The 27,257-nt window shown below is 48.5% G+C and overlaps 1 protein-coding gene and 1 long non-coding RNA gene across 10 annotated transcripts in view; one reads left to right on the forward strand and one right to left on the reverse strand.

Annotated features, from left to right (window-relative positions):
* The first annotated feature begins 615 nt into the window (after positions 1–615).
* Positions 616–3,758, forward strand: LOC113407590. Its single transcript, XR_003370024.1, has 2 exons — positions 616–1,298; positions 3,441–3,758. It is a non-coding gene; the product is annotated as an uncharacterized LOC113407590 (long non-coding RNA).
* Positions 3,759–6,536: 2,778 nt separating this feature from the next.
* NCOA1 (nuclear receptor coactivator 1) overlaps positions 6,537–27,257 on the reverse strand; it is a 289,105-nt gene continuing 268,384 nt past the window's right edge. For 4 of the 9 annotated variants that reach the window (XM_024198194.3, XM_024198196.3, XM_024198200.3 and 1 more), the window contains 5 exons: positions 23,911–24,310; positions 22,407–22,581; positions 13,723–13,906; positions 9,800–9,889; positions 6,537–7,876 (listed from right to left, as the gene is read on the reverse strand). In XM_024198194.3, the coding sequence (XP_024053962.2) occupies positions 7,706–7,876; positions 9,800–9,889; positions 13,723–13,906; positions 22,407–22,581; positions 23,911–24,310 (1,020 nt within the window). In that variant the 3' untranslated portion in view covers positions 6,537–7,705. Of the gene's footprint in view, positions 7,877–7,968; positions 8,026–9,799; positions 9,890–13,722; positions 13,907–22,406; positions 22,582–23,910; positions 24,311–27,257 lie in introns of all 9 variants that reach the window. The other 5 variants (XM_024198198.3, XM_024198203.3, XM_024198197.3 and 2 more) reach the window with 3 other exon arrangements.

A 27,257-nucleotide genomic window follows, 5' to 3' on the forward strand; every position in this document is an offset into this window, starting at 1 on the left:
GCACTTGGTAGATTGGCACATATGTGTCGGGGGGCCCTGTAGACACTGGTTTCTGGTTGACTGCCACCTGTCTCCTGCTTTGGTCAGTAGCACAGCTGGGGCTGGAATGCAAGAGTCCTGGACCCTCCCCCCACAAACACACAGTAATCATTAGACTACGCTGCTTTCTGGGGCAGGCATCCAACAGGGACTGGAAAGAGACCAGTGCAGAGAGAAAAGTCAGTAAGGAACTGCACCACGTGTGCACATCACCGTGGGATTGTTATTTACAGCTGTGTTAAAAGACAAGCCCAGCCCCACATGACTAGTAGGTGATCTCAGATCCTTAAAACGCGCCTTGTCAAGTAACTGCTGCTCACAGTTCATTTTAATTAACAAGCTCGCTTTTCCCCTGCTAAGCTCCCATGGGTGTTTTGCACACAGGACACTGAACTCAGCGAGCAAGGGGCTGCCCTGCAGGAACTCTTCACACCTGAGTAGCTCAAGACAGAACTAGGAAAGGAAATGAGCTGAATGGCATTCCCGTCCCACACCCCTCCCGGGACCCCACAGAACACACTCCGACACTACAGCATAGGAATTTAGGCAGCGTTTGGAAATTCCTTTGGTCACTAGGTTTTGGCCATGCTGGGGAAAGCACGCATTGACTTCACACACACAGGTTCCAGTCACAGACCCTTCCACAGAGCAGCGGCAACTGACCACAGCATCTAAAAAGCAAGAGTAGCTTTTATCTGGAGATTGAATGGGAAGCCCCTAATCCAGCCACCATGTCAGCTCCCACCGGACACCTGTTAATCAGGCAAAGCCACCAACAATCACTGAACTTTTTGGGTACCCTCCTCTTCATCATCTGTGTCCACCCCCCTCTCTTCTCCCGTTGAGATCTTCCTTGGCCTTACGAAGCAGAAGGAAAAAATCCTTCTCTAACCTCTCCGGCTTGTTGACTACTCAACCCACGGCCAGGGTTCTAGATTGGGAATCCAAGTTCCAGAAACACCAGGATTTTACCAGGCAACATGTTCTTGCTGGGATCTGAGTTGCCACTGGTCCAGACAGATGGGTTCTAGGTACAAGGGCAGCAGCGTATAGCAAGAGCAGAGAGAAGAGGACTAGCATTGTGTTAATACCCATTGTAGACTGACGATAATCATCACCATTCCTTCTATAGCGATTTCCATCCACGGCCTGTCAAGTGTAGCTTCGCAACATCCTGGAGAAACAGGTAGCACATCAACACTCCTGCGGATCCCTCGAGACCCATTTCTGCCACATTGCCCACAAGTCAGCCAGTCGAGGTACACATTTGGGAATGACGGTATTTATTCTGGTTGTGTTTTTTTATCCATCTCTCCTACCCTTACGGATGTTGCTTGGCTTCTTAGATTGTGATCTTATTGGGGGCAGGGAGTTGTGTATTGACAGCACCTAGCACATGGTGGGTGATACTGCAATGCACAGAATACATTTATCTTAATAGATGGGGAAACTGAGGCAGAGAGATTAAGGTCCACATTTTCAAAAAGTGGCCTCTAATTTTGGGTGTATCTGAACATAAGAACGGCCATACTGGGTTAGACCAAAGGTCCATCCAGCCCAGTATCCTGTCTACCGACAGTGGCCAAAGCCAGGTGCCCCAGAGGGAGTGAACCTAACAGGTAATGATCAAGTGATCTCTCTGCTGCCATCCATCTCCACCCTCTGGCAAACAGAGGCTAGGGACACCATTCCTTACCCATCCTGGCTAATAGCCATTAATGGACTTAACCTCCATGAATTTATCTAGTTCTCTTTTAAACTCTGTTATAGTCCTAGTCTTCACAACCTCCTCAGGCAAGGAGTTCCACAGGTTGACTCTGCGCTGTGTGAAGAAGAACTTCCTTTTATTTGTTTTAAACCTGCTGCCTATTAATTTCATTTGGTGGCCCCTAGTTCTTATATTATGGAAACAAGTAAATAACTTTTTCTTTATTCACTTTCTCCACACCACTCATGATTTTATAGACCTCTATCATATCCCCCCTTAGTCACCTCTTTTCCAAGCTGAAAAGTCCTAGCCTCTTTGGTGTTTTTTAGGTACCCCATTTTAGACACCCAGGGTTGGATGTTCAGAGGCGCTCAGCACTCAAACACCAACTCAGGTCAATAAGCGTTGTAGGTGCTCAGCACCACTGGAATCCCGCCCTAGCAGCGCCACAATCCAGGCACTCAGCATTAGAGGCTGCTTTTGACAATTTGAGCTTGAGTGATTTCAGATTCATAGATTCTAAGGCCAGAAGGGACCATCAGATCATCTAGTCTGACCTCCTGGATACCACAGGCCATTACATTTCACCCAGTTACCCCTGTAATGAGCTTAACTTCTGCTTGGCTAAAGCAAATCTTCCGGACAGGCAGCCAATCTTGATTTGAAGAGAATCCACCACGTTCCTTGGTAGTTTGTTCCAATGGCTAATCCCCTTCACTGGTACAAATCTGCGTCTTATGTTTAATTTGGATTGGTCTGGCTTCAGCTTCCAGCCATTAGTTCTTGTTTTGCCTTTCTCCGCTAGATTAAAGAGTCGTTCCTGCTATTTTCTCCCAGGAAGTTAGTCAGATATTGTAATCCTCCAAGGCTGCATAGGAAACCTGCAACAGAGCCAGGAACCCAGGCCTGTGCCTTTAACTACAAGGGCATCCTTCCTCAGTGTTAGGTGAAGCTGCATGTGGAAATCCTTAGCTGCTCAGCCATCAGACTGGTTCCCCCCTCCGGAAGGGAGCCCTAATCTGCACTGGGCATTATACCCGTTTGGGCTCTGTAACTTCAGTTCAAACTAAAATCCATTCCGCTCCATTTACGCATGGAAATTGTATGGACTTCTTCAGTTCCTCGAGCTGAAAACTTGGCAAGATTTCTAGTGCTAGATGAAGCTTGGAGGCTAAGCAGGAAAAAGGCCTGTGGAGAGCTAAAAAGGCTAGTCCTCTGCCTTCATCGCTGAGACTAGGGAGGCTGTGAAAGTGGTTTTGATGGCTAGGCAAAGAAGGGCTAGAGATCGCAGGTATTCCAGATGCAATGTGGATGAGGCTAGTGTCTCTATCTAAGGGTACGTCTATACTACCCGCCGGATTGGCGGGTAGTGTTCAATGTATCGGGGATCGATTTATCACGTCTCGTCTAGACGCGATAAATCGATCCCCGAATCGACGCCCGTACTCCACCTTGGCAGGAGTAGTAAGCGGAGTCGACGGGGGAGCCGCGGCAGTCGACTCGCCGCTGTGAGGACGGCCAGGTAAGTCGAACTAAGATACTTCGAACCCCCCCCTCTAGTGTAGCCTAGGCCCAATACCAACTTTAGGTTCCACAGGGGAGTTCAGAAATTGACCCTTGGTCTAATGTTGTGGGTTGGGCTAACAAAGAACCCTACCAGGCTCTTAGCTGGGATTCCTTGGTCTTCACACAGAACATGACCCTGCGCTTTTGATGGGACTCAGACATGTGGCTTTTTGCAGAGTTGCCTGAATACCTTCTGCAGTTCTGGACAGGGCAGAGCCTGCGTGAGGACTGGCGAGCATTCTGGATGGACTGCCTGGTACTAGAAGAACAGTGCTTATCCTGCAGCTGTGCCTCTCTAGGGTTCCTGTACACCCAGGAGCAGTACAGGAAATGGAGGGTAGGGCGTGAATACAGAGGGATGGGAAGTCCTTGGTTTAAGGAGCTGACAGGGCAGCAGTCATGGATATACTGAGACAAGGTCCCCATTAAAGAACTTCTTGGCTCTGCCCACAGAGAGGACAGTGTGCATGTTGCACCAGGCATCTGAATGGCATTGGCTGTGTACTGTGGTGTCTCTCTTAGGTGCCCCCCATGCGAAAGCTTGCCCCAATGATCGAATGAAGGGGACTAGATCCAAAGGGAATTCACTTCTGTCAGCTCTTCCCCCTGCACAGTCTGAGCCTCGTACTTATTTCAGCAGGGTGCCTCTGTCTTGTAATGTGCCATGTACTGTTGTAGCACGAATACGTATGCTGCAGCCCCTGGGGAGGTAGGGAATGAGCATCCCAATAAGGCTCACACCACCTGGGCACGGTGAATACTGAGAGTGTTGGACTGGCTCTCTCATCAGATCCATGATTTCGATACACCTCCCCTGGCACAAAGCCACTCCTCCTCCAAGAGTGTGGTCTCGTATCCAGCTGAGTCCAGATGGCCAACGCCCCTGTAGTTTGGAAGACTTCTAGCGTCCTGGATGAAGCTGCCCTTTCTGCTCCAGATTTTATTAGCCAGTCTCCCACGTGGGCTCTCACAGATCCCTTCTTGTCTGAGGCCGCCTTTGTTCATCACACTCCGCTTGGTGGCGCTGCAAGGTGCCGATGTGAGGATGACCATTGGTGCACAGAACCGGACATTCAGTTCCCCATCTGTGATCGGTAAAAATCCTGCCGGGGGAGGGGGTGTGGAGGTTTGGATCTCAAGTCAAACGTGGTGAAGAAATCTCCTTAAACAACTTTCTGGCTGTGGTCATGGAATTGAGTGTATTTCCTCGGGGAGTGACACGAATGGCTGGGGCTTTCCTGGTCTGTATTGAAAGTTCTGTTCTTTCCCCCTCTGGGAGAACAGGGACACGCTAAGTGGCTTAGACCCCTTTGGGCTCAAGCTCAGAGCTTTGCAGACCTGTCTTCGGTTCACATCACTCATTTTACTGTGACTCTAGCTACCTTCTAGGGCAGTGGTTCCCAAAGTGGGGTTCGCGAACCCCTGGGGGTTCACAGGACATTTCAGGGGGTTCGCAAAAAAAATTTCATTAATGGCGGCCAGAGGACTCTGCTGGGACCCAGTTGCAGGGCAGACAGCCCGAGCCCCAGGGAGAGCGGGGCCGGGCAGTTTGAGCAGGCAGCCCGAGCCCTCCCCTGTCAGCCAGGGAGCCGGCAGCCCGAGCCCCGTCGGCAGCCCGAGCCCTCCCCTGTCAGCGGGGGAGCCGGCAGCCTGAGCCCCGTCGGCAGCCCGAGCCCTCCCCTGTCAGCGGGGGAGCCAGCAGCCCGAGCCCTCCCCTGTCAGCGGGGGAGCCGGCAGCCTGAGCCCCGTCGGCAGCCCAAGCCCTCCCCTGTCAGCGGGGGAGCCAGCAGCCCGAGCCCCAGGGAGAGCGGGGCCGGGCAGTAGGGGCCGGCAGCCCGAGCCCCGTCAGCGGGCGAGCCGGCAGCCCGAACCCCAGCCCGAGCCCCAGGAATTTGCCAAATCTCATCTAAAGCCAGAACCACAGCCCTCCTTGTTACCACCAGCCACAACCTCACCCGAAACTAGAGGTGGGTGAAAAATACCAAGCATTTTTCACAGAAAGTTTTGAATTTTTTTCACATTTTTCAAAATTCCCCAAGAAAAATTTACAAAAAACTGAAATGGAAAAATGGTCCATTTTCAAAAACTGTTTTCATGAAATATTTTTCTGATTTTTGAAAACCAAAAATGAATTTATTTTTATTCGAAACCATTTTTTTTTTAAACAAAAGCCAAAAAAACATTTTACAGAAACATCTTTGGTTTCTGGTTTTTCTATGTTCGTTAAAAAAAGTTTCAATTAAAAATATTTTTCAGAGGTTCATAGATTCCGGGGCCCAGCAATTGGGGCATCCATCACACTGAGGAAATTTAAACTTAAATCCCTGAAAATATTCATTTTTAGGAGGGGGTTCACGAGATTTCACAATTTAGTGAAAGGGGTTCGCGGGCTGTTAAAGTTTGGGAACCACTGTTCTAGGGGGAAAAGTTAACTGAAGCAAAGAGCCTGCAGGGGGCCACACCTCCTATAGGAATTATACACGTTCTGTGACAGAAGGAGACAAAGCTACATGCCAGCATGCTGCCTTTCTGGCAGAGAGTGAGTAGCAAGTATCTGTCCTGCCACCTGGAGGCTCTGGGGCTGTGCTGTGCATCCAGTTCAGAGCTCTGGCTCCAGACCTGTCCCCCTCGGCACTCAGAGAGGAAGCCCAGAAGGCTTCTGAATGCCTTCTCCCCGTAATATGGGCCTGAAGGACTCAGCAACGGAGAACTGCCTGCACATAGTTTACCCATCCCTCCTGCCGGGCCTCCATCTCAGCAGCCATGTTTTCCATGGCTCTTTCCTGAGGTGGATCTGCCTCTGGGGATGTGGCTGGGAGTGATGGAGCAAATTCTAGCGACAAGAGGGGAGCAGAAGGCACCAAATATTGCTCTGCGACTGCTGGTAGCTCTGCCTGAGTGGCAGGGCGGGAGCAGGAACCCTTCTTCTCTCTAGTGGTGGCAACTACTACATCCCCTGTGGGCTTTTGGTAGTGCCAGGCCTCCCACTGGAGTTGGGCCAGGCTGGTCTGTGGGGCAGAATGAACTAGCCCTTCGAAGCTTAGGGAGCCGATTTCCAGAAGTGCTGAGTGCTCCGGCAGCTCCTATTGACTAGTGGGAGCAATGAATGCTCAGCACCTCTGAAAACTAGACTTGCCCCTATCCACCTCCAACCCCAAGAGAGGGGAAATCCACACACTGCATAGCACAGTCATCAGAAAGCAATACAACATTAGCGGTCATCTCCGTTTCTTTGTTTTTATCTCTTGCAAATGCAGTCAACAAAGCTACACATTTTCCACACACCAGCATAATTTTAGAAAAAAGGGGAAAAAAATCATAAATCAAATAAAAACCGATGATCTTAAGAGCGATCGCAACTAAAGGAAGAAAACAAATGTATACAAGAGATCAGAGCTATGTACAGTGACAGGTTTGAGGGGGAAAAAAAATAAGCTATCTCCCATCAGAGAGTTGAATTTTTATTATTTTTATTATTATTTTAAATAGTTTAAGCTACCTCAGCTGTTAAGCACAATCAAAGCAGAAAAAAAACAACTGCTTAATTTTATTTAATATTTAATCAGAAAATTTTTATCTACAATAATTGACAGAACCCTCCCCCCTCCTCCTCATCCTTCCCCCTAAAAATTATTGCAGCTTTTCCCCCCGAACTGTTCTTTTTTTTGTCTTTTTATTATTATTTTCCCCCCGATGTAATATACACATTGTGGCCTCTCTCGCTAGGAGGCTTTAAACACCAGCATAAAACATGGAAAAAATGGTGGGTCAAAATACTCTCTGTTTTTCTTTAAAACTGACAAACTCACGATTGCTAGAAAAAGCTGATTGTACGCACAAGCGGACTGGGGCAGAGGGGAGAAAAGGTGTTTGGGTTTTTTAAGCATGAATAAAAACAGCCTTTCTGATAGAAGTCCAGTGTCTTTCCCCACCTTCCCACTGGGCTGAGACACGAATCAGTGACAGATCCAGCTGAAACTGAGATGATCTTCCTCCTTCCGAAGCAGTCTCTTTCAACTCGCTTCTTCCTCCATCCCCTTCCCCACTTCCCCGAGAAACCTTCGTCTGGAGTAAGATGCCAGCAACTGATTACAAAAATAAGAATCATCTGTAATTTTGGCTCAAGAAACCGACTGTCCTGCCTTGTCACTTTGCCAACATCCAATGCCTTTTACAAAAACAAACAAACAACACCCCCCCCCCCCGAAAGACAAAAACAAAACAAAAACAAAAAAACCCAAAACAAAAAAACCTTTTTGCTCCAAACACTACGAGCTGAAGAATGGCTGCAGTTTGAGATATCAAAAATCTCAGAAAAATATATAATATATATATATATTTATATATCTCTGTATGTCTTATTATTTAAATTTCACATTCCTTTAAAAGCGGTTATTCAGTCAGTAGCTGCTGAAGGAGGCTCTTCTGCTGGGCCTGAGGGGTCTGAGGACCTGTCGTGCTTTTCTGCGAGCTCATTGGACCAGGCTGGTTCAGGTAAGGGTCTCCACCTACCAGATTCACTGTACACTGCACGTCAGCAAACACCTGAACCTGTTGTACCTGCTGGGACACAAAAGACAAGAGAGATTTTTAGAGGAAAAAAGGAACAGGCCCCTTGGCTTATGGACTGGGTACTACGTGAAGTGGAAACTCACTAGAGAATTCCTCTAGTCTGTAGTCACCACAGAGAAGAACTCTTCTGTCTTCTTTTCCTATAAAAAGAAAACTACTGCACTCATTTGGATCAGAGCTCTGAAAGATTCACACGTTTTTAATTAAAAAAAAAAAAAAAATTGGCATTCCCATGTCTCCAGCTGCCGGCCGGCCAGCCATCACTCTGTGCTGAGAGCCATCTTGTCCGTGACACCTGCTCTGAGGGGAGCACAGTATCAAAGGCTGGAAACCAATCTCCTCCTGTTTTAATACTGCTGAAACCCCTTCAGTTGCAGCCAAATAGACCAGAGGCACAAGGTAAAATGCTTATGCTATGCTGCTGAATAGGGTACATCATGGCATCCCACTCGCTGCAAGGGAATATCAAAGGGACAATACTAAGGTAGAGTTAGGTCCAAGATTGAAGTGTGTCAGAACCTAGGGGCAGGACACATTTGCCTTCTTTATTTATTCCAATAAAAATAGGATTTGTTTTGTTTGGGTGTTAACATTTCCCTACAGTCTTTGCAAATCAAACACTGCAGGATCCTGCTAATGCATAAGAGCCACAAAGTGAAACTGACTAGGAAATTAAAAGTGTGAAATTGATTAGTTGATTTTCATTGTCCAAACTGAGCAAAATGAAAAAATAAAAACCAAACAGCATCAGTGGTGACAGGTACAATTGATTTGTAATACTTAATGGGTTATTCATAAAACACAAGGAGGCACATAAATACATATTTAAAACAAAATAAAAGTTATTACCCATTTTGAAAACGGTAACCAGCCCAGGGGCAAAAATCTACTCACCCACGCTTTTTAAGGATAATGCTACTGAAAAATGTATACTGTTTGATGCTCTTTTATAAGCCCATCAAAAGCCCAAAATTCCTTGCCCCGGGCAAGCAGAATTTTGCCAGACTGACTGCACACAAGAGCAGCACGAGGTGCAATTAGAGTTCACCAGCAAACGGGGGAAACAAAGAGAACTTCATATTGAAGCAGAACACGTCATCTCTAAACAAACTGGTAGAATGCTGGTTCTTTCCAGACTGCTGGCCAGATGCATGCGCTGCGCTGAAACTGGCAGTACTGCAAGGCAGAATGGCAATACTTGGCCCAAGATACTCAAAAGTTGCTTGTTATTTTGGGTTTCCAACTTAAGACACCTTAAAAGGGCCTGATTTGCAGAAAGTGCTGAGCCCCTTTCTCTGAACAGACCAAATCGAGCTCAGACTCCTCCCAACGTAGCACTAAGTGCACACTGATCCATTATGAAGGGGCTCGTGATCAACACATTGTGTCCCAGAGACAAGGACTCTGACTGCAAATGTTCCCATAGTCCTACGAGCAAGTCTTGCCCTTCCAAAGCAGAAACCTCTCTCGTTTGTCACTGTACCTGGGGCCAGCCTCAGAGCCGATAAGGATTTTAGCGACTCCTGTCTCTCCAATGTCCAATTACTTTTCCAGCTCAGCTCACTGCACTGACTGTGCTCCCCACACTGCTGGGGACACTTCCCCTTCCTGCCAGAGCAACGAGGTTTGATCCATACAGGCTTAAATCAGAGTAGGAGAATAAAGCAAGATTTCTGAGGCAGGTGGTTGTCATCAAGTGCAGATTCTAGCTCTACGCTACACAGAAAATAGAAGGCCCTACTGGGCTGAGCCCTGCAATTTATTCTCTGCCACTACAGAAACCTTCCCTGATGGCAAACCCGCTGATAAAATAGGTGCAAGAAGTTTACAGTTACTGAGGTGACCAACCCAGACATGTCAAACGTCTCCTCTTTGTACCTCAGGTGGGTCTGTGCTTAGGAGTTTCTTACTGACCTGCGCCCCATCTGCTTCTGTTTTCAAAAGGTCAGTGGAGGAAAGTTGGTTGCAGTAAAGGCCGGTGGGTCTCAGCGCTGGGTCATTTACCTGTCAAAGCAAGGTCAAGGCTCAGTGATGGTTCACCTGCTTTCTCTCCCCAGTGCCCCATCCTCCTGTGTCAACTCTGCAGAAAGTGAGGGATCCCAGGAGAGCTCTAGCATTGGGTTGTGTATGTGCAGCCTACATGCTGGCCCGCTCTACGTGACAGGCTGGAATGGCCTCGGGGAAGTAGCTGAGTGGGACATTGTTGGACTAAGCTTCTTTATTACAGCGTTCTTTTGCTTTGCCTCACAAAAGGCGAACAACAGAATTTCTGAGCCAAGGAGAGATTTAGAAATGCTGGGCTCCTTTTCCCCATCACTACTTCCCTGATCTTTTCCCACCACCTCCTCCCCAAGCTACAGCTTCTGCCATTTTAACCTTCTAGGGGTGCAGGGAGCACAGTTCATTCTCCTCTCCCAGCTTTAACCATGCTGTGGCTATCGTGGTGAGAGGCGTGGATGCCAGGGCAGGGCGGCAGACCTGGTTGTGGTGCTGACAGAGCGTGAGCAGCACTCCTGACTCCGCAGGCAGCATCGGGAGCAGCTCACTCCCTGCTGCAAGTTGCCAGTGAGTGTTTTAATTAAAGCAATACAACCAAGCGGATGGCTGGGGCTCCCTGAGTTCCTTCCATCAAGCTCAGCCTCTCAGCGCCCCCGCTGTACGAGATGGCTCACTCCATTTGCTGAAGCAGAATGAAGCCATGGAGGGGCTGCAAAGCTGGTTTGCTTCACTGACCGCACTCTGGACTAAGATTATCCAAGTGAGTTCCTTCTGAGGAGAGCTCCCTTGTACCCACCACTTGGGCTGCTGGTGGTTCCCTACAGCATCTTATCTCCGGGGAGCGTGAAACTCCACTGAACTGACAGGAGGGGCAGAACAAACGGCTCAGCCTCCATATCGCTTCCAGACTGATGTGTCAGATGACACCAGGGACTAATCCTGTGCTAGCCAGGTCACGATGACCTACATCTGGCCTACGAAGCAGGGCCTGAGTCAGTGCGTCTTCAAACCAGGCTCCCTCGGTTCCCAGCTCACTCTACAGCAAATGTACAATTAGGGCTGGTTTCCAAACTGTTTAATGCAGCCATAACGAGCCGTTCAGAAAGCCCCCGTGACTGAATCCCTTCAGAACAGGCTGGGAGAGGTCAGCTGTTGGAGGCATGGCTCAGAGAAGCTTTAAGTGCAGACAGACAAATGCTCCCAGATGAAACTAATTAAAGGCGATTCTGCCAAGAGCAATACAGCACAGATCCCTCTCGTCACGCAACGGATCCCAAAGGTGCTTTACCACATTCTTGAGTCACAAACCCAAACAGCTAAAGCCCCTTCTGGACCTGCGAGATCTCAGGTCTGGCCCTGGAAACAGAGAGAGAATCTCCCTCAGACCGAATGGTTACTAAAGAGGCCTACTACTCGCCACAAAGAAGCACTGGACAAGACTGTACTTGGCCCTTGGTGCAGGCATGAGGGCATGTGCAAGCAACTTCCCTTGCCACTTGCACGCCCCCACCACAACAGCAGTGTGGGTGGGGACTGCTCACTCCTTGGTCCTTGGTCGCGCAAGTTACTTGGAAAGAGCTGGGGAGGAGATGGAGCCACTACTTGGCACTGGTGAGGCCTCCTCTGGAGTACAGCATCCACTTCTGGGCACCATTCTTTAAGAAAGATGTGGATAAACTGGAGTGAATCCAGAGGAGAGCAACACAAATGATCAAAGGTTTGGAAAACCTGGCCTATGAGGAAAGGTTACAAAAACTGGGCCTGTTTAGTCTTGAGAAAAGAAGCCTGAGGAGGGGACATAACTGTCTTCAAAGACATAAACAGCTGTTCTAAAAAAAGGCAGGGAATCAATTGTTCTCCATGGCCACTGATGATAGGACAAGAAGTAATGGGCTTAATCTGCAGCAAGGGAAATTTAGGTTAGATATTAGGAAAAGCTCTGGAATGGGCTTCCAAGGGAGGTTGTGGAACCCCCATCATTGGAGGTGTTTAAGAACAGGTGGGACAAACACTTGTCAGGGATGGTCTAGGGTTGCTTGGTCCTGCCACAGCTCAGGGGGCTGGACTAGATGACTTCTTGAGGTCCCTTTCAACCCTATGTTTCTATGATTCTAGAACGCCTCCCACCACTAGAGGAAGCAATCTGCACCATCCTTACAGATGATGCAAAGTGAGCAGCTGCAGACACCAAACATCCTGGAAGAGACTGTACCCCTGGAGGCAGAATCTCTCCCAGTGCTCCCTCCGTGCTGGTGCAGCTCCACACTGCTTTCTAGCAGGGCTCAGTGCAAACTGCACCTCCCAGCCCTCAGTGTGCACAGGTGGGTAGTGAATCAGCTTGTTCTCCGGCACCCGCACTACTCTGCACAGACACTGAAGGGATGGTCTCCTGAAACGAGTTCCTAGGGGCATGAGTGCTATAGCTAACTGCGGCCAGGAGACCTCTCTGACCATTTCGGAGTGTAACAACAGGAGATCCATATCTGCCTGGCTCCAAGGGATGCATGTGCGCATGTACCTGTCTGTGTTCACTTTTATACCATCATCCTCTGTGACTGAAGGTTGGTGCAGAAGCTGGCTGTAGAGGACAGGGGTCGGAGTCAGCCCTGGTGTAACCAGGGGTCATGCTACTGACTTCAGTGCGAGTGGTGTCAGCTGGCCCTGGGACTGAATTTGATCCAAAGGCTCTAGAAAGAACGGCGAGTTTCCATGGTACTGAGCTGGTTATTACACCAGTTACTTACTGGTTATTAACAGGAGGGATCCTGCTTTAGAAAAAGATACTTAACAAGGATTTGGTGACTTCTAGAAGACAAGATCCAAAGCCAGCCCACTGGCCTCGTACCTTACCCAAGCAGACATACTGCATCTGAAGGAGCCATCACTTTACACTCAGACATTTTGGCTGGGAATTTTGAAAGTGTTCAGCCCCGCCCCCACTGACATCATGGGAGTTTTACCAATCTAGACCCACCACCTGGGGACTTCCTGGGTGTGTCTAAATATGAACAAATCTGCCTCATCTTCCCATGAAATGTCAAGTTCTCCTTAATTAGCAGTAAGGAATCCTCAGCGCACACTCGGGGGCTACAAGAGGCATTAGCAGCTAGGAACTCTCAGTGCAGCCACCGCTCTCTTTGCAGAGTTGAATGCACGCCCGTCAGCTCCTGGTGAGCTGATGTAACTATCTCATAATTTGACTAATCCGGTGTCGGTTGCACCAGGCTTCAAAACACAGCTAAGCTTACAACTGTGGGTGCCAGTGAAGCGAGAGAGGCCTCTGCCTGCTTCCCTCCAGCCCTTTGCTCCAGTGTCACACACCTAACTGTACTACGGGAAATAGATCCCTGCCTCTCAAGCACAAGAAGGAGATAACCTAAAGGTAAACATCCCAGAGAAAAGGGAGATCACCAGGGAAATTTTTTTAAGTCTGCACAAAAGCACCAAATGACTCATGAGCCAGGATTTCCAGGCCCCCAGCATGCTAGACAACAGGCGGCAGAGGTAGGGGTGTGCATGATGCAGAGTGCCGGGGAGTGATAGCAACAAGCATCTGGTATGCAAAAACCCTGGAACACAAAGCTTAAATGCAATAAATCCATTAGCTCCTTGGCTCAGGGAGTCGGGCAATTCCCAGGGAGAGCACCACAAAGTTAGTGTGGGACACATGCGCCTCACCAATGGAGAAAGCTCCAGAAACAAATTCACCTAACAAGGGCAGAGACCTGTTAAGAGAAACCCCCCCTCCCCCAGTGAAACTGGCTGATGGTCAGTGGAGTGACGTCATCACTGTTCGTGCTCCTGGAGTGCCTGGTGAACGAGAACGCTGCAGCACTGACCTGCTCAGAGCACATGGAGTTCATCCCGGGCATTTGCAGTGAGCTCATCTGCATTTGTCCAGTCATTGGATTCATGTTCTGGACGTTCGTGTTTCCTCCAGCCATGGACACGGTGATGCTCATGTTGTTGTACATTCCCTGCTGCGCAGGTGTGGGCTGGTTCTGCCCAGCTTGGCTGAATACACTGTTAAACCAGACAAAAAAATAAAGAGGGATTACACAGAGTCAGGAGTTCAGAGAGGCCAGAGCTCGGTTTCCAGTTGTAACATGGAGAGTGACTCCAGCAAGAGGCATCCTTGCAGAAATGGAACCACAGAGATGTCTGTAACAGAGAAGGAAGGGGAGGGGGTGTGGGGGGGTAATGGATCTGGAGTGATAAAGGCTTTTTTAAAAATAGCTGATGCAATGTTTGCAGCAGACAGATCTCTGTGGCTTATTTTCCCCTGGGGAGGAATTTCATGACTTCCTGCTTCTATCTACTGAAGAAAATACCACCCTTCTGGAAATGTCCTACAGAATTTAACATAGAGTGACCCTTTCCCCAAGAATGTTTAAACCAACCTACAGAATTTGATAGCAGGGTTAACATTAAACTCCATCAGCTGCTTTAAAAGTTCTCTACAAAGGATCTCATTGTCTTAAGAGCAGTGTCTATAAAATCTCACTTAGTTTCTAAAGAACCTCATTGCTTTCTTCCCTTTAAATCCCACAAGTAAAAGGCCAAATTCTGCTCTCAGAGGTGTGTGATGAAGTCACTGGGAGTTGCAAGTACTCTCCTGCAAATGGAACCCTAAAAATACAGCTGTACATTTACAAAAGTCCAAATGAAAAGTATAACGGTGTGATGATTTGAAGGCTCTGTCTGTGCGACTTATGAATTCTGGTTGATATGGGTGGAGTTATCACTAAATTGCCGCATCGTGGAAAGCCTAGGTCTGTGGGTCCACTCACTGTGGCTTACGAGGCTGGATGCAGGTCTCTGCCAGAACAGGGAGACTAGGCAATAGGTTAAGGGCTATCAGCACCTGAATAGGTCTTACCTGGGCAGAAAAAAAAGAGTAACTGCATCCGAGGGGAAAGCAATTCCCTCCACCTTCCCTCTGTCAGAGTTGGCATTTGGAACAGCAGAAAATCCCCAAATGCGAAACAAAGACACCACAGAAACTGGGTGGGCCACGGGAAGACCCACAGAGAGACACTTAGGATGTTTGGGAAGCGGATGGACAGACTCCACGTTTCAGCCCATAAACCATGCACTGGAACAGAAGGATGCTGGATCGCCCCTGGCCCCAGCCCAAAGAATGCACTGGAGTAGTGAGGAAACTGAGGCAGGAAAATACATGTAGGATATATTATTTTGTACAGATCTGTGTATTTCTTGGGTTATTAAGTAAAGAGCAACAATGCTGTAAAACTCTGGGCAGTGTCTGTGTGTGTTCTGTGCTACACATACCACATGGCCCCTTGAAGAGAGAAACCAGAAGGCTAACACCTTTGGTGAGATTTTGGGAGAGAGTGTGCTTAAGCTACTGGGATATCTGGGGGGTCAGTGCTGGACTTGTGGGCCCAAGACAGGTGGGCTGGGAGGGGGATAACAGAGAGTTGATGCCCAGGAAGTATGCCAGAGAGGCCACGAGAAGAAACAGGCCTGTAGCCTGCTGAGACCCAGAAAAGCTTAAAACAGGTGAGGGAGTCATTGTTTGGATCCCCTCACAACACTCTGGTGGGCCACTAGCAGGGGGGGCCCGACCAGACCTGTGTCTGGTAATCTATGGACATTAGTAACCTGTGTAAGTATCATATAGGATACAAGAAAAACACTTCAGCCAATCACCATCCAGAAAAATCTAACATCCTCCTTTCACCAAGGATGGTGACGCTGTCAAAAGGTGTCCAATCACATCACCCCTCATCCCCATTGAGCCTGACTCTCTGTCTCGCTCCCTGTGCTCCAGCCCAATGAGGCCCAGATTCAGCCAAGCTCTCAAGCAAGTGCTTAAATGTCACTGGCTTTGATGAAATGGAAGCACACGCTTAAGGGCTCTAGTGAATCCAAGAACCCCCTCTCCTCATTCAACTGCCTCCTTAATGCTTCTGCTAACACTGGAAAGCAGCGGTTCCCGGACTTGTTACTAAGGTGCCCTGCCAGCCACATTTTGTCTTTTTTTTGTGTGTGTGACCCACCATTATATACATGTATCCTTCACCTGGCATCGCCCAGAATGGACTAGAGAGCGAGCCTGCCCTGCACTCACCCCACAGCAGCGGCTCCTGTCCCGCGGGGCTGGGCGTAGCAACGGGGTCACAGCAGCACTCAGGTTTGGCCCGCCTGCCCCTCCATCATAGCCAGACTGGAGTGGCACTGCAACCCCATGCACCAGGTCACACCACCACTCACTTGAATTTGTCCCAGAGGAGTGGCCAGGCCAAACCTAAGTGGCACTGTGACCACGTGTGCCACGTCGTGATGTTCGGAGTGGGGAGCCAGGACAGGAGCTGCTGCTGGCGGGTGAGTGTGGGGCAGGCTCACTCCAGCCCCGCCCGGCAGCCCCTCCACACCGGGGCGGGAGAAGTCTATAGTTGCCTAGGGCCCCGCGACCCACTGGTGGGTCAGGACTGACCATTTGAGAAACACTTCTCTATAGCATTTACACATATAGCTCCAGGAAAATCCGTCAGCAATGACCCCTACAGAAAGGGAGGAAGGAAATGGTAAGTGCCTGGGCTGGACCTTCATCCAGAGCAGTATGGACCTGATCCAAAGCCCATCCAAGTCAGCGGGAGACTCTCCATTGACTTCAGTGCGTGTTAGATCAGATCGTGTCTTTCTACCCGCCCCCGACACCAGTCCTCAGCTGTATTGTCTGTGGAAGATCCCAGAGGCAGCTCAGCTCTTGCAGGAGGAGAGAGAATACAATAATAAAATGCCCTGCTCTGGTTTGCTGTCTAACAGCCATAATCTGTATTGCTTTGCAGCACGCCAACAAACAGCCTCCGAGATTGATTAAATGCCCAAGTGCGGCTGAGCACCTTAATCAATCTGGGCAGCCGTTTATTGCTTCATATATAACAAAGAGATTGAGATTATCCCCTAATTGGAGCAACTGCCCTGGAGCCGTTCTGCACTGTATCAGCCTGAAACCAAATCAGTGAAGAGATTCTTCTGTCTCGGCCAAATTACTGAGCAAATGACACGAGAAGACAGGCTTGTTTGGAATTCATGGTGGAGAACACAAAAATCATCCGTGACCTTCTAGTTCCATGGACTCCCGGGGTACGTCTGGGTTCCGTCTGCCAAATCGCTCTAACCTCTCACCAAAACACACTTCTCACCCAACACCCACAAAAATCAGCCAACAAGTAGAGCTGTCAACCAACCATTGTCCCTCCAAATCTTTTTCTGACAGGTTAAAGAGCCCTTTCGCAGCAGGCACTTCTTGTGGCGGTTCTGTTCTTACAGACTGGGATTACGCTGCCTCTTCAACCAGCTAAACAGATTGAGCTCCTTTAGTCTCTCACTGCGAGGCAAGTTTTCCAGCCCTCGCATCATTTGTATGGCTCTTCTCTGAGCTCTCTTCAATTTTTCAACCTCCTTTTTAACGTAGGCACACCAGAAGTGGGGACAGTGTTCCAGCAGAGATCTCCCCAGTTGTATCCCGAGGTCACATCCCCTCTCTAATCCTGCTGAGTATTCCCTGTGAATTGTACCCCTGGGTCCCACTCCCTCTCTACTGCTTGTCTTGTTGGGTCAGGTCTGAGATTTAGATTGTTGCTCTCTGGAGCAGGGACCACGTCTTCTAACATCTTGTGCTGTTTAAAATAATAAACAGCAGCAATATTAATAATACATTTGTAATAGAATCCTGGGCCTTGGGGTGCACAGGCCCATCCCATTACAGTCCTTGGGCCCTTTAAGAGCAGCACATTCTGGGAAATGCAGTTCCACAGGACAGACTGAGAACCCAGAGACCATATGGCCAGGGAACTGTCTAAGGGATAGCCTAAGCTCTGGAGAAGGGACATGAGGGCTGAAGGGCTGCTGAGAGGGTTTTGAGTTGCCTGCTCTGTTTCAGAATAAAGCGAGCCCTGAAATAAAGGACATGAAGTGATTTGTTGGAGTTTGTGGAATGCATAAACAGGGCATTGAGTAGGAGAGAGGTTATTTTACCTCTGTACTTGGCCCTGGTGCAACTGCTACTGGAATACTGTGTCCCGTCCTGGTGCCCACAATTCAAGAAGGATGTTGATAAATTGGAGCGGGGTCAGAGAAGAGCCATGAGAATGATTAAAGGATTTGAAAACCTGCCTTATAGAGAGAGACTCAAGGAGCTCAATCTACTTAGGGCTGGTCCACACTACCCACCTAATTCGGCGGGTAGAGATCGATCTTCTGGGATCGATTTATCGCGTCTCATCTGGACGCGATAGATCGATCCCAGAAGCGCTCCCCCGTCGACTGCGGAACTCCTGCTCGCTGAGAGGAGGAAGCGCTGTCGACGGGGGAGCCTGCCTGCGCCGCGTGGACCTGAAGTAGGTACTTTTAGTTCGATATAGGAAACGTCGACTTCAGCTACGCTATTCTCGTAGCTGAAGTTGCGTTTCCTATATCGATCCCCCGCCCCAGTGTGGACCAGCCCTTAGTTTAATAAGCAAAGTTAAGGGGTGACTTGATCACAATCTATAAATATCTATATGGGGAACAAATATTTAATAATGGTTTCTTCAGTTTAACAGAGAAAGATGTAACCTAATCCAATGGCTGGAAGTTGAAACTAGACAAATTCAGATGGCAAATAAGGCATAATTTTTTTAACAGTGAGTGTAATTAACCATTGAATCAATCTACCAAGGGTTGTAGTGACAATTTTTAAATCCAGATGGGATGTTTTTCTAAAAGCTGTGCTCTAGGAATTATTGTGGGGAAGTTCTCTGTCCTGTGGGATACAGCAGGTAAGACCAGATGATCACAATGATTCTGGCCTTGGAATCTATGAATCCATTAATTTATTTTTTGTTTCATCAGCTGGGGAATCTACCCTTCAGTTTACAACACTGTAACCCATTAACCACAAAAGCTAGCATCTGAGCCACAGCCAACATGAAACACAGCAGTTTAAAAAACTCAAAGGATGGTTCATTCTGATGCTGAAATCTACCTGCTGGAGGATCCTGCAAAAACCAAAAACCCCAGAGCAGGTGAGAATCCAGTAGGACACACCCTCCTTTCCATCTGTGTGATGGGGAGGGCTACTCCCGGCACTTACATTCAGGGTTGAGTCCTGCCTGGCCTTCAAGGAACATACAGCAAGATACATGGAAAAAGCCCTAACTGGTTTCTGCTATCCCAGTTCATCAGCTCTGAGCAGTGAACATAAGAACGGCCACACTGGGTTAGACTAAAGGTCCATCTAGCCCAGTATCCTGTCTTCCAACAGTGGCCAATGCCAGGTGTCCCAGAGGAAATGAACAGAACAGAGAATCATCAAGTGATCCATCCCATTGCCCATTCCCAGCTTCTGGCAAACCGAGGCTAGGGACACCATCCCTGCCCATCCTGGCTAATAGCCATTGACGGACCTATCCTCCATGAACTTATCTGGTTCTTTTTTTAAACCCTGTTATAGTCTTGGCCTTCACAACATCCTCTGGCAAGAAGTTCCACAGATTGACGGTGCATTGTGTGAAGAGAGACTTCCTTTTGTTTGTTTTAAACCTGCTGCCTATTAATTTAATTTGGTGACCCCTAGTTCATGTGTTATGAGAAGTGCAATGTGTCCAGTTTGTATGAGGTGCTGTCACTATCGAAGTCTTTAGTGGGAGGGGCAAGATTGATAGGAGCCTGAGGAATTGTGTTTCCTGAAGGCAATGGTGGGAGATGGATGATACCTTCCTCCCCCATCACCACACTGATGCACCCCACCCCCCACCATGGGTACTTAGCTCTTTTATGTAACACAGAGCATCATCGCGCTGCAGTACAGGCATTAGCTGACCCTACTGCATACTGTAAACAGGTCAGACCATACAAGACAGATTTCCTGTTGGTCCTCGCAGGCTTTTATTGCCTTCCTGATCAGAGTGTGTGTTATTCTAGACTCAGAACCAAGACAGGACATTTCGTAATTTACAGGCATTTCTAGGGGGCTTTTCACTGCAGTATCTGAAGTGCAACAGGAAAATAGGACAGAGAAGGGAAACCCCCACGTTTAAACACTGTAGTGAAACCTAGTCATGTTCCCTTATAGCACAACCTCCTCTTGCCTGTGTGATCAGAGATAAACTTGTTATAACCATCTTTTAGCCTAGTTATCCACCCATGGTTCATGGAGGGATTTCTGTCCACATGGGCAACACCACCACAATGCAGATGGGCCACACCCACACTTCCAAACTGTGTTTAGAAATGGTTATTTCTGTAGTGTAGTTGGGGGAAAGAGGCTGTGAGAAATATACACTACACCGGGCACAAATACACTGATTCACAGACTGTGTCTACCTGGGGATTTGCACAGTTCAGCAACTGGTGGCCAGTAGCCAGTACAACCTAAGTGCAGGTGAGCAAGCAAAGCCATGATTGGAGTTTAACTCTGTTTTAAGCAGGGGGAAGCAGAACTGGTGTGTATCCTGGCTTTCCCTGTCTACACTGGGGGTTTGCACTAGCACAGCTACGTAAACTGCTCCTACCAATGGCTGAATGGCTAGCAGAGAGACAGCCACAGAAAACAAAAGTCCTGTTCAAACACCTGATTCTGTTACCCAGTGGCTGGCCGCCTAGCCAGTCTAAAACATTCCGATCACATAAAGTGCCCAATGCCTTGCTAACCAAGCACCATTAGTGCATAATGGCAAACCTCTACTGGATTAAAAAATGTCCAACTCCAAGCTGTAATAAAAACCAGTGAATATAAAAAGCCATTCAATGAGGAACAGACCTTGCTTTCTTCCTCAGAACTTCTAGGAATTCTAACACACAGTTTATAAGCACAGGGACGCTAGAAATTAGAAACACAGCTGACAACAAAGGCACCGCAGAGAAACCTAGTGGGACAAAGTTCAAAAATGACTCCCACAGAAACATGGGCAAATGCTTTGCAGACTAGAGCGCTCTTCCACAGCATGCACGGTACTGTGTGAGGTCTTGGAAATATCTGCCCCAGTTTATACTGTACCAAGCATTTGTCCAGTCTGATCAGTCTGGCTGAGGATAGAGCATGAAAAACAATGGTGACAAGAAAGGACATTATTAAAGGAGTCCTAGCTGGACTGTGGGTCTGCTCAGAAACAAAGTAAAGGCCTAGGCTATACAGTACGAGGCACAGTGCAGTACTTCATTCGAATTCCCCTCCTGACAGTCTGACCCATCCCTTTTCCTGTTCTAGAGACTGAAACAACTTTCCATCAAAGGGCAAGTCACAACAATACTGCACTGAACAAAGCAGCCTTGTTCTCTGGGCTCCCTTGCATCAGAATTAGCACAACTACTGTATGCTGTATGCATCCGAAGAAGTGGGTTGTAGCCCACGAAAGCTTATGCTCTAATAAATTTGTTAGTCTCTAAGGTGCCACAAGTACTCCTGTTCTTTTTGCGGATACAGACTAACACGGCTGCTACTCTGAAACCTGTATGCTGGAGTGTTAGTCCAGTGAAAGGACAGCCCGTTCCAAAGGGATATGGCCAAGTTGCAAAGTCAATTCATACACTAGTAGCTTTTTAACTCTGGAGATCTGTGGTCACAGACTTGCTAAGACAATAGGAATAGGAGCTGGTGATTTCTTACACTAGTCAACTTTTGTCGTGGATTGGCAAATCTCTGCTCAAAGATGCCCAGCACCAAAGTAGCAGGGCAGAACTGAGGTTTATTGGCAGAATTAATGCTTCCACAAGTCCTTTGCTTTCATGAAGACTTAATTATGTCATTTTTTAAATTAAAGCAAAAGGATTGCTCTGTGGGCTACTGGACGTGTGCGCTCATTTAGAAAACCAATTTGCTGTGGGCTTCTGGCAATCTGACGATCCAAGGGCAAAATACAAACATATAAGAGTCTAAGGAGAAGCTCACGGTGTGTAAATGCTGACTGAGATTAGCACAGAGCCTGGTCTCCACCTACTCATGCAGGCCCCATCACTGTGGGAGGTGACAACCTGTGTTAAGTATCTATAAAGCATCTATCACCATGGTATCTTGGTGGTATCTCCCCATGCCCAAGCACCAGCATGGATTACTCACTCAGAAACTGGAGAGAGCTCACTGCTTTTATAAGCAAGCCAATGATTTGGTTTTTTACAAGGTAATTATACAGTTAAAGTGCACGGCTGGATGGATGTTCTACAGGGAACCCAACATGCTAACCAGCAGGGTGAGTGGTTAGGGGATGGGCTGGTGTGTGACACTGACTTAATGCATGTGTGACCATGTCTCCCTCTAGTGTCTGGGCTCAGGGACCATCGCAACCTACTACGAACTCACAGCTAAAGGAGCTCTGCTATGGAAGAAGCCTGTGGTTTTGGTGCTGAAGATGCCAGGTTCAATCCCCTTGACCACTGTGATGTCAATATCCATAAAGCCATGTTTTGTTACCCTTGGTCCCCTGCTTCCAGACCAGTTATTCCTCCTGGAGTGGGGAAGGCGGGATGATATCCCACCATCTGCGTGTGCATTACTCTGACCTTAGGTTAGACTTACTTATTATTCCCCATTGTTCCTTGCTGCCAAGTCTTCATGTCTGGGGACTGGTACCCAGGGGTCGGTGGAGCTGACTGGAGCATGGGGCTCTGCGAAGGAGGAATCTGCGGCGACATCAGAGGGCTGCTGGGGCTGAGTGATGGAGCGAATGCAGGCTCGCTTTGCTGACCCATGCCTGGGAACAACACACAGACGGCTTCACTGCAAACTGTGCAGACGACCACGCTGTTACTTAATAAGCTTGGTCTTAATCCCTCGGGACCCGAGTCTGCCACCTTTACTCACACAGAGCATTACCTTACTCTTCCAGTAGTGTCTTGTGAGGATTTCCCCTTTTTTGCAGGTGCTGGAGTTAAATCTGAAGCATCAGCCTGGACTTTTGATCTTAGGCCTCCTCCCTCCCCCTTTTTTTGGTTGTTATTTGTATTACCCGAATACAGCATTTTGTAGCCAAATGGTGGGGGGAACCCAGAAGTTGCTTCCCATAAACAGAGGGGTATTATTCCAGAACACAGCTGCCTGGAGAAGGAGCTGAAGTAACTGTACTGGAGAACAAGACAATGTCATTGTTGACTTTGCAGGACAATTTTAGTTGGTTTCCAAAGCTGCGATAGCTGTGGGGTAATTGTCTCTATTGATTAATTATAGAAACCAGATCTACCTTGCCAGATTCAAACTGGATTCTTTTTACATTATGGAAAAGTGCTGCTTAAGTGTAAAAACATGTGGAGCAGGTGCAGTACGAAGATGTCCATCTGCAGCCAATTCTGGACAAACTCACTGATTTAATCTGAGCCACCCACATAATCTGTACACAGGAAATAACCTCCATCTGCAGCTGATTTCCGATACCTCATCAGAGCACGCACAAGGATTTGGCCTTTTTCAGACATTTAGCTTCTGAATGTAAATTTAAAGAAATTTAATTAAAATGGCCACTCTGAATTTCTCTCTCTCTCTCTTTTTAAAAGGGAAATACAATTATTTACCTACATGGTATCAACTTCTAGAGATCTCTACTTGGTCTGAGGGGGTACATTTGGAACATGGAGCCTGAAGAATGGGGTACCTTCCCAGAACTTGCAATACATGCACTGAGATCCTCAAGTAAATGGCACCAATGAAATGCAAAGGCAGCATGGTCTAGTGGACACACAGCTGGACTGGCAGTCAGAAGAACTGGGCTGCAAACCTTGGGCAAGTCACAGCCTGGCTCTGTGCCTCAGTTTCCCCATATATAAATGGGGGATAATGATTCCTACCCACCTTTGTAAAGCTCTTGGAGATCAGCGAATGAGAAGCACTGTGTAATTATGACCTGATCTGGATTTCCTCCACTTGGGACTAAGGGGTACACATGGAAGTCAGTACATTGGCTGTGCAGTATCTTTATTTACTTGCATCATTTGTTGCCCCCGCTCATACCTCCACATACTTAAAGCATCACCTGATGCAGCAGGTACTGAACGCAGACTCCACTTTAAGGGCACAGCCAAAGACGTACCTGACCCCGAGTACTGGAAGATGTTCTGCTGCATGGGAGGGGTCATCCCGGCACCAAACTGCCCTCCAACGTTCCCCATCATCCCTCTGTTCACCATGCTGCTGCGACTGGCCAGTGCTGCCTCAGGGTTCGACGCCAGCTGCGAAAAGGGGCTGGTGGAGGTGGGAGGGTTTCCTGGATTCGTACCGTAGTTGGGGGGGTAGGGGAACTGCTGTGGGGGTGCCTGGGGGAGGCGAGCTGCCCCCATCTGCACTGGGAGTCCAGCCGAGGGAGGAAGGTTGTTCCCGAAGCTCTGCTGTCTCATTAACATGGCTCGCTGCTGCATTAGCTGCCGCTGCCGATGCTGCTGGCTGTACAGCTCTCGCTGGCGCTGGGCCAGCATCTGTGCATTCAGAGGTGGCTGCAGAGGAGGAGGTAGATGTGAACGTTAGGATAACTCTGCCCCCTGTCAGGGTAATTGTACCACACGGGGAATGGACAAGTGACCTTTCCGGCTGCCTGTGGTGTCAATCATCATTTTGCAAGGAAAGCTAAAAACCCCAAAGAGCAATTGGGGAAGCTCTGTAAATCTGCCAGTTCGTGCAGATCAAAGGCAGAGCAGATTGGAAATATTAAAGAGCTGCCTCTGTCCATGCTCATTCCTGTAACTGAATGGAAAATCTCACATGCTCACCCCATAAAAGCTTGAAAGACCCAGGAGAGTTGGGATTCGGAACACATGTTCTCAGCCTGGCTATGAACAGGAAACCTTTGCAAGGGGCTCCCCATCTGCAGGGGCAGCTACTGGCAAACATTTCAGCTTTGTGTCATTTCATGCAGCTGCTAACGAGAAAAACGCCTGTCCAAAAAAGACCATTTGTTGCTGCTTCAGATCCTGCCCTGCTACCACAACCTTGCCTTTAACAACAGTTGTTGCTGGACTCTCTCAGCACAATCACTCACTTCATACCGCTCCCTGCACACAGAGCAGTCTCCCTCTTCCCGCCATCCCGATCTCCCCTCCAGATTCCCTTTCTTCGTGCCTGCCCCCCCGCCCCCAGCCACCTGTCCCTGCTTAGTTGGCATCGTAATCCTGTCTTGCTCGTATCACCGTATAATCGTTACAAATGACATTTTAAAAGGCCGTGGTACTCAGGGGTGAAACGGGGGGGAAGAAAGGTGGTGGCTCTCTTCCAAGCTCTGCCAACATGAGTCACCAGACTGGAGCACCCCTCACTGTAGAGTCTGTCAGCACCTTTGGAACGAGAACCTGGGACCATGGAGGTTCTGGGCTCCCAAAGCTTCATCCCCACCGGGAGCTCAGGCCAGGTTTCTGTTGGGGGACCCGGTGAAGCTAGACACTGCAGGAAGGAGCACTCAGCGGAGCCTGAGTGGCAGCCCTGCAGCTCACTGATTGGCCCACGCCGGTATATAAGCCAGCAAGCCATTACAGGGAGCTGTCTGAGCAAGGACACAGACTGCCTCCTTGCTTCCGCGCTAGACCTCGCCTTACTGTGAACCTTAGACTCTGGTTCCTGTCCCCAGTTCCTTCCCAACTCTGCTACTTGGCTCTTTTCTGTCACCTGGTGCCTGACTCGGACTTCCTGGTATCCCGACCCAGCTCAACCCCGACTACACTACACGTCTCCTGATGGCAACTCGGTAACTAACCAGTGCCCACCGGCCGCCCACGGCCCAGCCCAGACAGTCTGCAGTGGTTCAGTATGATCGTGTTTGCTCTCTGGACTCTACCAGCTCAAAGTGCTCAATCACTTGGGCTTTAACGTCAAGCCCTGTCCCCAACCTCTCTCTCTTTGTCTGAGTTTTCTCCGTTTAGGATTTTTCAGCTCTCCTGGGCAGGACCTATCTTCCTACCTGCCTGTGAAGCGCTCGTGCACACGTTACATTGATGTGCCGTACTAGATCTGCAGTGATCTAAGCAACTGCTGCCATGAACCATTTCCCTTAGCCTACTTTACAAAGTGCACACGTAGTGAGCCAGGCAGTGTCGCCTAGTGGAGAGGGCACTGGGAACCAGGAGACTTGGGCTCTATTCCCTGCTCTGTGACATTGGGCAAGGCCCTCACCTTTCTGCGTCTCCGATTCCTACCCCCCCCCCCCCATCGGTCTTGTCTATTTAGACTGTAAGCTCTCTACAGCAGGGGCTGTGTGTTTCTCTGTGAGCGTACAGCTCCTGGCATGACGGGGTCTCTTGCCACCACCATAATAATGACAGCAGTGAGAAATACGACAACTCCATTGCAGAGCATGCTATTGCTCCATTGCAGAGCATGCTATTTTCAAACATGCATAACTTGTTCAAATCAAACCCCATTTTCACAGAGAGACTTAAAGGCGCTTCTTGTCAGCTGAGGGCTATTTCCATGCCATAGTTCAATTCTCTAACCCAGCTATTTTGACTGTAGGGCTGTTCAAAACCATCTCTTTCAAGAATTTTCTATACATTATGGGTTTGTTTCCCAAATGGCTGAACCAGATTTGCTCAAAGCTAATAAAATATCACGGTGGAAATTTCAGCCCAGAAGAGAAAGTTTGAGAAAGTTAGCAGCAGCTGAAGACAAAGCGTTGCAATGGAAACTATTACATAGTTTTGTCTGCAGCGATGGTGCCTGAGAGAATATCAAAGATGTCCAAAACTCATCAAAACAGTTTGGAGTCTTCACAGAGATGTTGGAGTCAGTAATGGTTTGGGGGTGGCAAGATAGCACCAGCACCAATAAAAACCCGCCATATAGAACAAAGTTACCAGAATATGGCTACACCTTCCACCTTCTTTTCCCCTTATACCGAGCAGATATTTGATCCCACTTTACTGAGAGTGGGATAGAACTCCTGGACCTGGGGGCTTTGCAGGATCATTACAAAGATTCACTAGAGCAGGGGTCGGCAACCTTTCAGAAGTGGTGTGCCGAGTCTTCATTTATTCACTCTAATGTAAGGTTTCGTGTGCCAGTAATACATTTTAACGTTTTTAGAAGGTCTCTTTCTATAAGTCTATATTATATAACTAAACTATTGTACGTAAAGTAAACAAGGTTTTCAAAATGTTTAAGAAGCGTCATTTAAAATTAAATTAAAATGCTGATCTTACGCCACCAGCCTGCTCAGCTCGCTGCCAGCCTGGGGTTCTGTTCACCTAGGCCGGCAGCGGGCTGAGTAGGGCCTGCGGCCGGGACCCCAGACCTGGGGATGGGTGTTTCAGGGGTCAGGGCAGAGGGCTGGTGGAGGGGGTGCAGGGCAGAAGGCTGGGGTGTGTGTGTGGGGGGTTCAGGGATCAGGGCAGAGGGCTGGGTGTGTGTTGGGGTGTGGGGGGTTCAGGGCAGAGGGCTGGGGGTATGGGGGTGCAG

The sequence above is a fragment of the Terrapene carolina genome, unplaced genomic scaffold, assembly GCF_002925995.2.
Source record: "Terrapene carolina triunguis isolate 2854851 unplaced genomic scaffold, T_m_triunguis-2.0 Scaffold228, whole genome shotgun sequence".
NCBI lineage: Eukaryota > Metazoa > Chordata > Testudines > Emydidae > Terrapene > Terrapene triunguis.